Genomic DNA, 15,023 nt, shown 5'->3' on the forward strand with positions numbered 1-15,023 from the left:
TCAAGAAAACGAGTGACCGCTTGGGACCTCCTTTTCCCGGGATTTTCGAGGACGCGTATTCCCCCAAGGCCACGCCCCCAAGGACACGGCATCCCCTCCAGCGGGGATACCGCGTCCCCGGGGACGTGTCCCTGGGGGGACACGTGTCCCCGAAGACCAGTTCCTGAGCACATGTCCCTCGGGATATGGCATCCCCTCCAGCGGGGATACCGCATCCCCGAGGACATGTCCTCAGGGACTGGGTCCCCTGGGACCCCGGGGGCGGTGGGAGGCCGCGCAGTCCCAGGGGACGGGTCCCTGGACTCCCCCTGATGAACAGGGGAAGTCCAGGGGGTCATAACTGCGGAGGAACTTGCGACCTGTAACATAAATAACAAATATACAATTAGTTAACTGATTACATAGCTCACCTAATGTATGACTTATTTTATGATCAGTATATAAAGTGTAAGACGTTTGAATTTTAATAAATTGTACCAAGTTATATGATAATAAATTATTGTCTTGCCTTATTGGCGTGTCTAATTAATTTTATTATGGGGCTGTATGAATTTACCAAGTCTATTGGGTAATGCTGGGAGATCTGATTTTATGAGGAGGATTTTGAACATTTTTTCCAAGGGGGTGCAATTCATATACGCAGACTCTGAATGTTGGAATATACTATGGACTCTCGAAAGGGATAAATTAGATGAAACATACCTTCGCAAAAGGAAGGTGTTGTACGTCTCATGTGTTGCAGATCCATCATCTGATCATCATCGGGATGGAGAGGCGTCGATCTTTGGAGAGACTCGTTGATGTCCTGATTTGCTTCCGTCACGCAATGGTCATCTACCAGAGATAAAAAAAATATCACATGTACAATTCAATTCACGATATAACAATCGCGTATATTTATACTCTATTTGTATCCACGAAAAAGATAAATAAATAATTCCGTATCTCATTGAGAAAAGAAATTGAGTGTTACATTGTGAAATCATCCCTACGAATTTTTCCGGAGCTGCATTGAGTGCATTTGCAATACATCCTTCAGCGAAGCTCTTAATAACGTAATCAAACTACGATGGAAAATAGACGTTCGAGCGATTTAAAAAGTATTTCACGGACGGCCCAAAAAATCAGATAAATTTCGTATAGAAAAATGATTAGGAATGATGGCTACATCTAATTTGTATCAGTTCAATAGATCAATTGATTATCTCCAAATTCTGGAGAACAGAATGAAACGCGTAATTCAATTGAAAAATCATCTCAGAATTTCGAAGGATTGTTCAGAACCCGGGCTAGTGTATTTCTAACGACTGTTTTTAGTATGAATGGTCGAGAGCGAGTAATCAAAATACGTATAGGAACGTTTGCGCAACCGATTTAAGCAATATTCAACTATATTTTATGCGAAGTTCTGCTCACCGTTCTCTCTCTCCATCGTCGCTCTGAGGAACCTGCTTTGCTACTGACGTCGCACCCGATGTCGCCTCTTCTGTCGCCGAAGCCGAACTGCCGTCGAATCTAAGACGAAATACCTGCAACACACATGCACTCTGTTGACCATTTACCTAATCACACGCCCCGATCGGATGTTTCGTGATTGGCTGCAATTTGTTCGATTAGTATACATCCCTAGATGTCTTGCAATGTATTTGTATTTTATCCGTTTTTTCTTTCCGCTTTTTCAATTGCCGCATCTTCTCGACCTGCTGGGAGTGCATCATCATTTAAAACTGAAGGTACGTCATTTCAGATTTAGTCCTGATTTTTCCCTGATCTTTTGAAATTTTTCCGGATATTTTTCGATTTTGTCTGCATTTTTAGAATTATTTTTCACTTGGGCCGCCCCTGGATGGGTAAGGGCCCTGAAAAATAATTGTCCGGCACTATTTTTAGGCCCCGCCCCTCAGAGGCCACGTGACTAGTCGTCGAAATACAGCTAGCGCCATGTGGCGGAATTTTTGTGAACTAAAATTCCAGGTTTCTTGCCCCTTGACGTCAGGCAATGTGATGCGTGAACGAGATGTATTTCAGGTCAATACTTTTCCGGCTTCAGTCAAGGAACCGACAAAACTTTCGCCGTTATTTTCGCGGCAGAATGGTCAATACTTTCGCATTTTTTCTTGAAAGAGTGACAAAACTTTTACGGTTTGCGCTCGAGGGGTGGTCAATACTTTTCCAGTTTTTCTCGAAGAAGGGTCAAAACTTTTGCAGCTTTCTTTTACCTCTCTTTCACGCATCACATTGCCTGACGTCAAGGGGCAAGAAACCTGGAATTTTAGTTCACGAAAATTCCGCCACATGGCGCTAGTTGTAGTTTCCGAACAGGCCACGTGACTACAATGCGAAAGTATTGACCAAATTTTTTGATCAAAAAACGGCAGAAGTTTTGTCCGTTTTTCAAACAGTGTTTTTAGCGTCGAAAAATGTGCAAAGACTATATTTTTAGCGTCGAAAAATGTGCAAAGACTATAGTCTTTGGTGTTTTTAGCGGCGAAAAATGTGCAAAGACTATAGTCTTTGGTGTTTTTAGCGTCGAAAAATGTGCAAAGACTATAGTCTTTGGTGTTTTTAGCGGCGAAAAATGTGCAAAGACTATAGTCTTTGGTGTTTTTAGCGTCGAAAAATGTGCAAAGACTATAGTCTTTGGTGTTTTTAGCGGCGAAAAATGTGCAAAGACTATATTTTTAGCGTCGAAAAATGTGCAAAGACTATAGTCTTTGGTGTTTTTAGCGTCGAAAAATGTGCAAAGACTATAGTCTTTGGTGTTTTTAGCGTCGAAAAATGTGCAAAGACTATAGTCTTTGGTGTTTTTAGCGGCGAAAAATGTGCAAAGACTATAGTCTTTGGTGTTTTTAGCGGCGAAAAATGTGCAAAGACTATAGTCTTTGGTGTTTTTAGCGTCGAAAAATGTGCAAAGACTATAGTCTTTGGTGTTTTTAGCGGCGAAAAATGTGCAAAGACTATAGTCTTTGGTGTTTTTAGCGTCGAAAAATGTGCAAAGACTATAGTCTTTGGTGTTTTTAGCGTCGAAAAATGTGCAAAGACTATAGTCTTTGGTGTTTTTAGCGTCGAAAAATGTGCAAAGACTATAGTCTTTGGTGTTTTTAGCGTCGAAAAATGTGCAAAGACTATAGTCTTTGGTGTTTTTAGCGGCGAAAAATGTGCAAAGACTATAGTCTTTGGTGTTTTTAGCGTCGAAAAATGTGCAAAGACTATAGTCTTTGGTGTTTTTAGCGGCGAAAAATGTGCAAAGACTATAGTCTTTGGTGTTTTTAGCGTCGAAAAATGTGCAAAGACTATAGTCTTTGGTGTTTTTAGCGGCGAAAAATGTGCAAAGACTATAGTCTTTGGTGTTTTTAGCGTCGAAAAATGTGCAAAGACTATAGTCTTTGGTGTTTTTAGCGGCGAAAAATGTGCAAAGACTATAGTCTTTGGTGTTTTTAGCGTCGAAAAATGTGCAAAGACTATAGTCTTTGGTGTTTTTAGCGTCGAAAAATGTGCAAAGACTATAGTCTTTGGTGTTTTTAGCGGCGAAAAATGTGCAAAGACTATAGTCTTTGGTGTTTTTAGCGTCGAAAAATGTGCAAAGACTATAGTCTTTGGTGTTTTTAGCGTCGAAAAATGTGCAAAGACTATAGTCTTTGGTGTTTTTAGCGTCGAAAAATGTGCAAAGACTATAGTCTTTGGTGTTTTTAGCGGCGAAAAATGTGCAAAGACTATAGTCTTTGGTGTTTTTAGCGGCGAAAAATGTGCAAAGACTATAGTCTTTGGTGTTTTTAGCGTCGAAAAATGTGCAAAGACTATAGTCTTTGGTGTTTTTAGCGTCGAAAAATGTGCAAAGACTATAGTCTTTGGTGTTTTTAGCGTCGAAAAATGTGCAAAGACTATAGTCTTTGGTGTTTTTAGCGGCGAAAAATGTGCAAAGACTATAGTCTTTGGTGTTTTTAGCGGCGAAAAATGTGCAAAGACTATAGTCTTTGGTGTTTTTAGCGGCGAAAAATGTGCAAAGACTATAGTCTTTGGTGTTTTTAGCGGCGAAAAATGTGCAAAGACTATAGTCTTTGGTGTTTTTAGCGGCGAAAAATGTGCAAAGACTATAGTCATTGGTGTTTTTAGCGGCGAAAAATGTGCAAAGACTATAGTCTTTGGTGTTTTTAGCGTCGAAAAATGTGCAAAGACTATAGTCTTTGGTGTTTTTAGCGGCGAAAAATGTGCAAAGACTATAGTCTTTGGTGTTTTTAGCGGCGAAAAATGTGCAAAGACTATATATAGTCTTTGGTGTTTTTAGCGGCGAAAAATGTGCAAAGATCACCCTTTGATCTCTCTAGGGATTCTTTTCTTCTCCAGTCGGTATTGCCATCTCGCAGATTGTTGAGGAAACATCTCATGTACTGTGCAGCAGAAGTTGCGCACAGCTAATAGATAAATTTGTCACGAAATATGGCGGTTGCAGGTAGTAGTAAAAAAGCTATTGCACTGTTGCTCGGACAGTGTGTTCCAAGCTTGAAGAAGGGCGTACCAAAAATTCGGATACGTCATCTGGAACTTGACGAAAATCTGCTGATGGTATGTAAAGATGCTTCTGAAGCTGTACTATTCTGAACGCCTGGGGATCCTTTCGGTCCAGGTTAAGTTTTAGGAAAGCTGAGTTACATACATATCACGCGTGTTCTACCGGTTTCAGTACTTCGGAAAAGACACATATGTATATGCTAATGATCCGAAAAATATCTGTCAGCCTGGAGACCACGTACTCCTAAAGCAACTACCCAAAAAATTGACTCGCCTGATTGCGCACGAGGTATGCATACGTGAATTGCATTCTGTAAATATTTTCTATTATTAGTCATTCTCTATATTCACAATTATACAACAAACGCAATGGGGTTCTAGATCCTGGAGGTCGTCTATCCATACGGCGATGTTACAGATCCTGTAACTGGCAAGAAAGTAGTCGTAGGACAATATAGGTATGCTTTCCATTGTAGATATTAATTTCTTGGTTGTAGATAATTCTGTACAATAACTCGTATTTTCCAATTCCAAGGGATGCTATCAAGGCACAGAACAAGCTATATGGGGAAGTAAATTCGGCGTTTGATTACGATAAAGCTCCCCCCAGGGGTAGTCAAAAAGAGAAACGTGATTTCAGTTTTCATGAAACATACGTCAAGTACCACGAAGATCCCGATGACCCACAACCATATGCGGTATAAACCTAGATTGTATAAATTTTCGCCTGTTAGCATTCAATAAACGAGTAACCTTAATTTGTATTTTATTAATAATTCTCAAACGTTTCAACATTCATATCACAAATGTTCATAATTTAAAGCTTCTAAACAGAATAGCTGGTGCCTATCGGAAGGATTCTACCCACTCGACCTTTGCACCTGAGGTAAGAGATAGAAGCAATTTCTGTATTTACGAAATGCTCCAGGTAAAAATTTATTTCATTGATTTAGATTATGTAGAAAATAGAATTGAACAACGCTCGTTGCTTGATTGAAGAGAAAACTAACTCAATGTCATGGATCAATCGGATAAAAATTCTCTCTCTAAAGCAGCACCCATCTCGTTCCATTCGCAATCATCCTCCACAGAATCCTGAGAATCGTCTCCAAGGTCCAAATCGTCTGGCAGCGATTCGCCTCGACGGAACCTTGTTATAAGGTCATCATCATTGTCCCTGTCATCATCTTCATCGTCGTCAGAGGACTTCCGATCTTCCGCAGACGAATCGTCATTATTTTCCGCAGTATCTCTCTTTTTTCTTTTGCTGCCGAAAACAGTTCCTGCACGTTCTTCTGTTTGGGAATTTAAGAATTCATATTCAACAAGGATTAGTCTGAGATTTAATTTATTTTACCGTTAAGTGAGTCAGGCGTTCGTGATCGACGTCGGCGACGTGAAGAGGTGGTTTCGTTTTCAGCTGCAATTGGCGTTGCATCCAGTTCTTGATCACTCATGTCTTCTTCGACCTCTTTATCCATGTTCGCTATTTCCTCAAGCGTGAAAGACATAAGGGGATTTATACTGTCTGCAAATCTGTTGGCCTCTCCGGTTTCCAGATCCTCAGCCCTCTCAGGGCTGCTGCAGTGTGGCGGCGGTACCCTGGATCCACGAGCCTGCATTGGTTCATTTTAATCCCGGACGAATAGTTTGGTTCAAAAGTTCACGAAGACAACAACTTTCAGGCAGCATCTGACCCGCAGAACCGATATTCATACATACCCTTTTCGTGAGCGGATAGAGTCGCTCGTCGACACATTCCCATCGCTCGGCGCATGTCCAAAGCCAATCCGGATTCACAATCTTTACTTCCGACTTTTTTTTAGCCGCGTTAACTTTAGCGGTACCCGGTTTAATAGCAACCAAATGAGTAGTGGTGTCCATCAGGTCCTGGATCATCCAAGAAGCAAATAATGTAAGATAAGTTATCCATACATTGCATCACGATATATTTTCCATACCTGCGAAACTTCCGCTCCTAGTGCTCTAGCAACTTTGTAGGCACGACTCTGGTGCAGTTTCTGATGAGTAGCAACCATGCCACTGAACGTTAGTCGCAGGCCCTTCAGAACTCGAGCACGTACTCTGGGGATGATATCTCTAAGGGATTTAGATTCTGGATCAATGTCACGTTTGCTGTAAAATTCTGCATGAATTCTTCGAAGTATGTCTTCCAAGTATAACAGGTAATCATCGTGGTCTTCAAGCTCTTGCCGTTTTTCTAAGTCCTTAAAGTTCTCTTCTTCTTTTTCCTTATTCTCTATTTCTTTCGAATCTGCTGATTTTTTCAACTCTTCCACCTCGCCTCCTTTTGCTTTATCATTGGCAATTTCTTTTACATCGTCGTCTGTGAGTTCTGTTTGTTTGCTCTTTTCGTTGCTTACATCTTTTATCAATGGAGTTACTACCGGAGCTGAAGAACTTTCCTTGAACTTCACCTGCTTTTTTTCTTCCGATTCTATCTCTGGTACGGCTTGATCTTCTTTTTCAGGACTCTTGTTCTCATTTTCATCATCTTTAGATGTTTCAGCTACAATAATCTCGTTTGCCAGGTCGGGACTTTCATTTTCGAGACTCTTCGGCTTTGCAGCTAATTCTTCTGTACTTGTTGAATCATTTTCCATGAGTTCTGGCAAAGCTCCGTTCACTATTTGTTTGATTGGATTCTCGATTTCATCAATACTCTCGTCCAAACTAGCCACTTTTGGTTGGGGAAAATGATCTCGCTTAGCCAATCCAGGTGGAGCATGAATATCGCCAGTGTGTCGAAAAAAATGATACGGTTTTACCTGTACTAAATTTCCGCACCCTTGCCACACATCCTCCCGATCATCTATGATACAAACCATTGAATCGCCGCAGGGAAACAAAGCCCTACGATATACGCAATAATTAATTATCAGGCACTCTGGATTAAAGCTACAGTTCTATGACCTCATTATTTTAAAATTACTTGAGATTAGCTGTTTTGGAAGCAGGATCAAAACACTCATCCCTAGAAAGGATCCTGTGCGAAAATAACATCCCATCTTTGTCCAATAGCCCAGCAACAGTGTGAGCATAATTTCTAGCTCCAAAAGTACAGATGTGTAATTCATAAAGACGGCTCATCGCTGAAAGGAAGTCGCGGGTTCCAGGTCGCAGTCTGGTATGGTACCACGGAGAGTGAGGGCCATATAATTGGAAATGGTAAACATCCTGTTGAGAAAACCAGTTACGTGTAAGCGAAGGAAAATCGACCCTGCTGTTCAGACCTACTTTCATATCTGGTGGGACATTGTCATTCGTTGTATGAACAATTGTTTGATCCAAGTCGACCAGCAGGGCCAGTTTACGGTCTTTCAGTAGTCGCTGCTCATCCTCTCTGCCAATCTTCTCAGCTAATTCCGGGCAAACTTTGAGTTCAGGGATAGAGTGTACCATAGGCACACTGGCCTGGGACGCTATTGTTTTTCCACCCTCATCTTTAGACATTTCTTCCCTTAAATCCGCACCACACTCTGCGCAGAGATCCTTCATGACGGTGGGGTGCTTACAGCCTTCCAGTAGCAGAACATCTTGCCTGCAATGTTGGGTTCATTCAATAATACAAAGATCCTCCTAGGGTTAGACGCAGCTGTCTTACCCAGGTTGAATGACGTCGCCTTCCTCAACGAGTAACTGAATAACTCGTCCGAACTTTGAGGCGCGTAATTTTTTCTCCGAGTCTCCCACTGGAACGTTACTGTCATTGTTTACGTTGCGGTAATGGAGGACAATTCTCCCGGCAGAGATCATGGCGTTCATCCCGACTTTCCACTTCGTTATCCTAGCTGGTTCTCCACCAGTGGGAAAAGTGATTTTCACCGTCGCCATATCTGACCACTGGATTCTTCGCCTCACTCATTAACTGTCTTGACAACTGACACTTGCAATTTTTCCGATTTAGTGAACCAAGACGATCCTGCTGTGGTTACGGTTTTCACATGTATTCGATGTTTAGACTGGTTCACTTAACCTTTAGTCAGCTCGACGTTGTCGACTCTACTGTAGGTATTATTTTTGCGCGGGACTCGAGAGTCCCGCTCTGCAACCAGTTCAGACCCAACGAATAAATTTACAAGGCCTCACTACCCTACAATTCACGTTCACTAACGTGTTTCTGCACAACACAGAGCAATTACAAAGCAAACAAGGCTACACAGATGGTTATAACCCACAGCACAGAGCGTCAATAGACGAGGACTAGACGACGAAGAGACCGCTCTGGTACTTCAGCGCTACTGTATCCACAAAACGACTTACCATCCACGTGCTTGATGGCGACCCGCGAAACTCAAACAATAATCTCATGTCTTGTTAAATAGATAACAATATACTATACAAATACAGAACCACTCTAGTTGTTTCACCCATTAACGCTTTTGATTCTACACAATAATTTTAACTAAGATTCACTTTGATCGGTGCACATAATCTTCTGATCCAGGCGTTGAATTGGGGAACGATTTTAAAAGACAAACGTGACAAATAATACCGTACGTGAACACTAAAATCGAATTCATTCTTCAGATACGATCTTCCGAATCATAAATTAACACAAAAATGCGGTTCAAACGTATGCGTGTCACAAGGTAGTCAATATGAAACTTACGTATTTTGGGAAGAAGGGGGAACTCAATGAACTTCAAATTTCCTGAGAATTTTCGGCTAGTTCTTCAGACACCTATAAGAATAAAATCCATACTTCAATGGGGTCGTACGGTACGCGTTGCATATAAATCAAATGGATTTATTGTCGTATACATATAAAAAGCAACGATATAAAGATAAATTATTTGTTTGTAAGGATCGTGTAGGTACGCAGGAAAGAAAAAGAGAATGAGGGAGGGTGAAGGGGGAAATAAAGCTTAAAAGTAAGGTCTTCAGAAATCGATATCCTACACGAATGGAACAAGGTGAATGTCGCCTAAAGCTAATTTTTATCGTGACCATAAAGAAAAATAAAAGGAAAAGAAATGAGAAGAAAAACCCAGATATACGAAGGATACTATAATGATAGTTTCTAATCGTCACGTAAAGATTTCAATCACGTGAGAACGATAAAGTGAAGGATATTATCACTTCTTTCTCTAACGCGGTGTCGGCTGAGGAGAATCCCTTCAATATCAATACACCTATATACGTCGATCTGCTTTCCGGAGAGTGATTCGCGTAATAAACAAAGATCGAATTTTTAGACGTGCTGGCAGCTATAGGTTTGCTGCAGATTGTTACCTAAGAGTGGGTATACAAATCCCAGATTGATTAATGACACAAGCACAATGGATGGCGTCAGTTGGGAGCTTGCGGCTCGCTTGATGCAAAAACTAAAGCATAATGCCGGACTCGAAGATCTTGGGGTGGGTGCAGTAAACTTAATCAACATCAAACCAAAACCAAAGTAGTTCAGAAACTTGAACTCTGAGAGACGCAAGACTATAGCCGCGGGGTCTTTGGAATTTCGAAAAGATCGTTCTCTCAACCGTACGGACTACAGGGTTATTCGGTGGTTGTTCGGTCTAAACGAAATATGGATAAGCCGTGGACATAAAACGCCAGATCATAGAAGGATTTTATCACTTTTTATTTTTCTTTTGTCCGTTCCACCTTATACCGGTGCTTTTAACTACATACATGTGTACGTATGTGGTGGTCTTTTTTTCTATCGCGTTATCACGTCACGTTATATTATAAAGAAGTGAGTGCCGGTTGCACGGTTTTGACTTTATACTTCTCACGCGACAAGAATTTTGTAGTATTACCGTAACGTCGCGCCATGTAGGCGGCTTCAAAATTCTTACTCACATCGAAAATATGTCTAAGTTACGTCCACCAAAACGCCACTGACTAATGGCGCCCGGGAAGACTATGTAATGCCTAGTATAAACAGCAGTTTATCAAAAACAGCTCCTTGTAAGTGCCCAGTGGGTCTCAGAATTCATCTCAGCGTCCTGATTTCAAAATGAGTACACGTATACCTACACCCCATATCTATTTATTATCACCCGCCATTTATCAATCCCATCAACTTGCCCCTGCGTACGAAGAGAAAGAACGAGTGAAAAACGAATGAGAATCAAAATTTGGGAAGCGGTAGTCTCGAGTCTTATACGTATTTATATTCGGTCCAGAGCTTCGCAGCTTTTCAGTCTCACGTTCCTACGATTCCCGAGGATATTTTCCACCCCTTTTCATACGTCCGGTTTTTATTGTCCGGTATATCCATACGATGTTCCGAAGTAAGAATTAGAGCTCCATCGTGCCATGAGAATCACTGACCACTTACACGCTACGTCTAAACGGTTTCGTGTCCGGATGCTGTGAGCCGCGGGGGGTCCAGCGGCGTTTCTGTCCGACCAAAACATATGTGTTCTCGTTTCGTACCGTATCCACCATACGCTGGCATATATCTCTAAATATATATAAAATATAGTACACAGTGGACGCCGTGGATTCACAACGAATCTAAGTTTGATTGCATGTTATTATGTTGTACAAATAACGGCAGACATTTTTTCCCACGTCACGATTATCGTTACGTATCTATCAGGAGTTGAATTTTTCTCATATGATTCTGCAGGTTCGCATGATTTAAACCTCCGAAAGTTTATTCTGACAAACTGCAACGCCGGACAAAGTTGGTTCAAAGAGAAATTTTCAGAAGATTTTTATACCCGGAATAACGTCCACCACCACCGCAACAGTTTTGTATAATCTATGGGATTCGTCTAACGTTTAAGGTTCCTATTCTTTAGGTCGCATTAAAAAATGGAAGGTTTTATTGCCCAGGACGTTACCTGCTCTTAATAAAGTAGATTTTTATCTCAAAAGAAGGAGCTCTCGCACGAGATGCATGTATACCCACGTGAATGCAACGTAGAATGCTGTACATGCTGCTCTGCACGTTCAACCATATTCTACATAAATATCTACGCATACCTGTACATAATTTCCCTGTAACCTGCTACTGCGTCGCACCGCACCTGATACCATTCATATTTTACGATTATATCAAGCCCGAATCTCAGCTCAGCTCGTACTTAGTACGCGTTTTTACTTAAAAATCCGATCCTGCATGACCAGACTATGGGTACACGCAGGTATATAGAATATAGCAAAATTCTGAATGTAAAAAGGAATGGAAATTTCTCTTCTTACGAGCGTCGAAGTGATGCGTGTATTTTATATGAATATTCAGTAGTGTGTAATAAATCACGTTCGGCACACCGCGGTAAGTTGGGATCAAAGCCCGAGGAATCCTTTTAAACTCCTATTACAGGATTTACGGAACGATATCAGAGATATTTTAACGTTTCTACGTTATAAGGCCTTCCTTTTACATATACCGCGTTCTCTGATGGGCCAATCGCGTGAGTGCTAATACTTTGATCCGCGAACTCGACAATGGAAGAGTCGACGATAGTATTTTCATTGTTCCTCTTATTCTCATCTTTGGCGAATTTTCTTTTTTGACTTTTTCCCCTCCTTTCTCTCTCGCAATACTTTTGCAGCGTTTCTTTTCTTCTCCTTTTTTCATCCGACCTCGCGGATCAATCAGGTGTGTACATGCATATTGCTATAGATATATATCGAAGGGACTGGGGTGGTAAAAAGGTGCAGAAAAAGTTGTAACAAATTTCTTTCGACGTTCGAAGTTACAGAGATGTATACGGGCTAGTAGTCAAACAACACCGCGTGTAGTACAGGCGGACCGATATTATTCCTTTGTTTTATCAACCACAACGAAATACGCTCCCAATCTTCTATAATTCGTCTTCCAAGGAATCGCGAAGGTCGAAACAAGTTGAAAACCAGTAGACTGTAAATAACAGTCAGCCACGGATTTGCACAAGGATCGAGACCATATCGCGGTGCTCACAAATACCAGCCCGCTCTGTGTAAAGTCGGTTTCACGACCCTTGGCGATGAACGTAATTAAAAATCGGAGGAAAAAAATTAACTCAACAGCCGCGAATAATAAATTTTGCAGTGGAATTTTCTTTTCGCCGTTATACCCCGCGCGGCGTATTCCATACACGTGGTATAATTTTTCCCCTCTCTATATATTGCACGAATTGTCGAGTTACGTAACGAGTAAAGTTTAGCCACAAAGACGTCAATTGCCGATTGACGGGAATTCCGTTGAAATATTCACAGGGGGATGATGTTTTCGAAGGAGGATCGAGTAGGGAGTCGCACAAGTATATAGAAGGGTGCAGAGCGAGGTATAAAGATTGGTAAAGAGAGAAAACGTCAGGGGTGCAGAAGGAAGAGGGGGAGGAGGAGGAGAAGGAGAATTTCGAATTCAGGCCGTAGGCGTTGCCAAAGGTCCTTTGAGGGAGCAAATATTTTGATTTCAGCGTGCCTTCAATACCGAAATCTTGGAGCGCAGCGGCAGCGGCAGCGGGAGCGAAAGCGTCGTCGACTACCTCTTTGCGTTTTAAATCAGAATATGAGTATTTGCCCGTGATAGCGAAGAGGCGACTGCCACCAAACAACGCCTCGACTTCACTCTGTTTTTCGAAACGATTCCACCGGCTCAGCCTCTCACATTTTCAGGAAAGCTCTGCGAGGAGTCAATGTATGCTAACGTCAAAAATTCGAACCCACCTCGTTCACGTCGGCGAACGAGCCAATTTTTTACGTCGATCTTCACCCCCGGACTCTCCTCGCAATTTACCCGACGTAGTCTGCGAAAAAATTTCTATTCTTATTCCCTCTTTCGTTATTTTATTTACCCGTCAATGATTATGGTGACATCGCAACCCTTGCAAACATCCTTACCGTAAGATGCGTGGAATGTTCAAAAAAACTTTTTTTCTCCATTTTTTCATTTCAGCCCCACCGTTTGCCTCCTACCACCGGATACGATCTTCATATATTTATTATTATTGTCGTTATACAACCCGTATTCTCGTATATACGGTTCTCACGATTGTCGAAAGAAAACTACGTGGACTTTTTCACCTGAAAAAGATTCCCTAACTTTGTAAAAGTCGTTAGGGTTCTCTCGGCGAGTCCTTGGATCCCGAAAACTTTCGTCCTAAGTCACACAGTGATTCGTCCCTCCGCAGAACGTACACATATAGTATATTTATAAGGCCTATGTATACCATACACCTCGCCGCGTGCGGGATAACAAATTATTGCCGGTATATAGTCGCGTTATTCCACTGCGCCAGTTTATCTGATTTTTTTTTCTTCCCTTTTTTTTTTTCACTTATTTATTTTTATCTCACCTCAAAAAATCGGGATTCTCTCTATCGGTCCCTGCTGCAGCACAGGGGGCAGTCGAATGCGCAATATATATATACGTATAGAGGTATATATATATAACGGCGAGAGTTTGCCCCAATTAATTTACCGCACCGAACGGTAAAACGCGACCGGGAGAGGAGACGAAGAGGAAAAAAAAAAAAAAACCGAAATAAAAGAGACGAAAAAGGAAATAACGAAAAGCTGCTCCGCCGCACGTTTACGCCTCTCGACACGCTTTTTTTCGGTAGCTATTATTCTAGTTCCTGGCTCCTCAAGCAGCTATCCTATATACACCGTACACATAATCCTATCCGGGAAATGTACGGGAACGCGTGCGAATCGTTGCAAGGGTGAAATTCCCGTCGATATATGCATAAGGTATATATGTGGCCTTACGCGCGAGAGAGGGTCGCGTCAGGACGGAGCCAAGAGTCGAACAATCCGGGCACCCCTTGGACCGTGAATCACTGCGAATTCGGGGTGAGAGAAAGATCCTCGAGGATAGACAATCCCATCCCTCCTGACTCTCCTACGCAGCTGAACTTGCATCGCGTTTCGCGTTCGAAATCCTTCTCCTTCCAATTTCATGCGACGCGCCGCCGTCGACTCGTCATATTTTTTTTTTCTTCTTCTTCTTCTTACTCCAATTTCCGTGATACTCTGCGTGTATAACGAGAAAAGGGAACATGCACAGTTTCACCGTGGCTATACGTGTAGCTACCCTAATCTTGCGTCGAAGCTTTTATCGTAAAGGTTGAACGATAATTTTCCTTCTCCTCGTGCACGTGTACCACACCGTACGTAAGTATGTCCCTGTGCAGTGATACGTGCACGGGGTATTTCGGGGTAGTAATTAAAACGGTTGGCGGGGTTGGTTCTCCGTTAGGGAACGGTACCGACCTCGCTACCTTTCTTTGGCCTACCCTCGCCCCGTGGGATGTGCATATGGGTTGCGAATACATGCGCGCAAAGCTCGTCCAGCGTATCGTCCGGTTCGGTGAGCCATGCCGCCGCTGGGCTGGACCGAACTACGCGAGTGTATTCGGTGTACAGGGGAGTTAGAACGGCAAGAAGTCGCGGACCGCGTCGTCGGATCGATGCGCGTTGGCGACAGCGTGGCTCCAGCCAGACATACTTCAGTTCCCTTAGCTTCGCCGTTCCCATTCTCGTATTCTCGTATTCGCGTATTCGCGTATTCTCGTCTTTCCCACCCTGTTTCGGCGAGGAATCCATGC

At 42.3% G+C, this 15,023-nt stretch overlaps 2 protein-coding genes across 2 annotated transcripts; one reads left to right on the forward strand and one right to left on the reverse strand.

Moving 5' to 3' along the window:
- The first annotated feature begins 4,402 nt into the window (after positions 1-4,402).
- Positions 4,403-5,267, forward strand: LOC105683492 (28S ribosomal protein S17, mitochondrial). Its single transcript, XM_012396113.3, has 4 exons — positions 4,403-4,563; positions 4,682-4,798; positions 4,891-4,967; positions 5,045-5,267. Exons 1-4 carry the CDS (start codon positions 4,438-4,440, stop codon positions 5,211-5,213), a joined length of 489 nt encoding a protein of 162 aa, XP_012251536.2. The 5' UTR covers positions 4,403-4,437; the 3' UTR covers positions 5,214-5,267.
- On the reverse strand, positions 5,259-9,044 carry LOC105683490 (RNA polymerase II subunit A C-terminal domain phosphatase). The gene is made up of 7 exons (XM_012396111.3): positions 8,135-9,044; positions 7,768-8,071; positions 7,463-7,707; positions 6,471-7,383; positions 6,232-6,399; positions 5,867-6,125; positions 5,259-5,804 (listed from the first exon to the last, which is right to left on the reverse strand). Exons 1-7 carry the CDS (start codon positions 8,362-8,364, stop codon positions 5,533-5,535), a joined length of 2,391 nt encoding a protein of 796 aa, XP_012251534.2. The 5' UTR covers positions 8,365-9,044; the 3' UTR covers positions 5,259-5,532.
- Positions 9,045-15,023: the final 5,979 nt, after the last annotated feature.

This window comes from Athalia rosae, chromosome 6 (assembly GCF_917208135.1).
Source record: "Athalia rosae chromosome 6, iyAthRosa1.1, whole genome shotgun sequence".
NCBI classification, from domain to species: Eukaryota; Metazoa; Arthropoda; class Insecta; order Hymenoptera; family Athaliidae; genus Athalia; species Athalia rosae.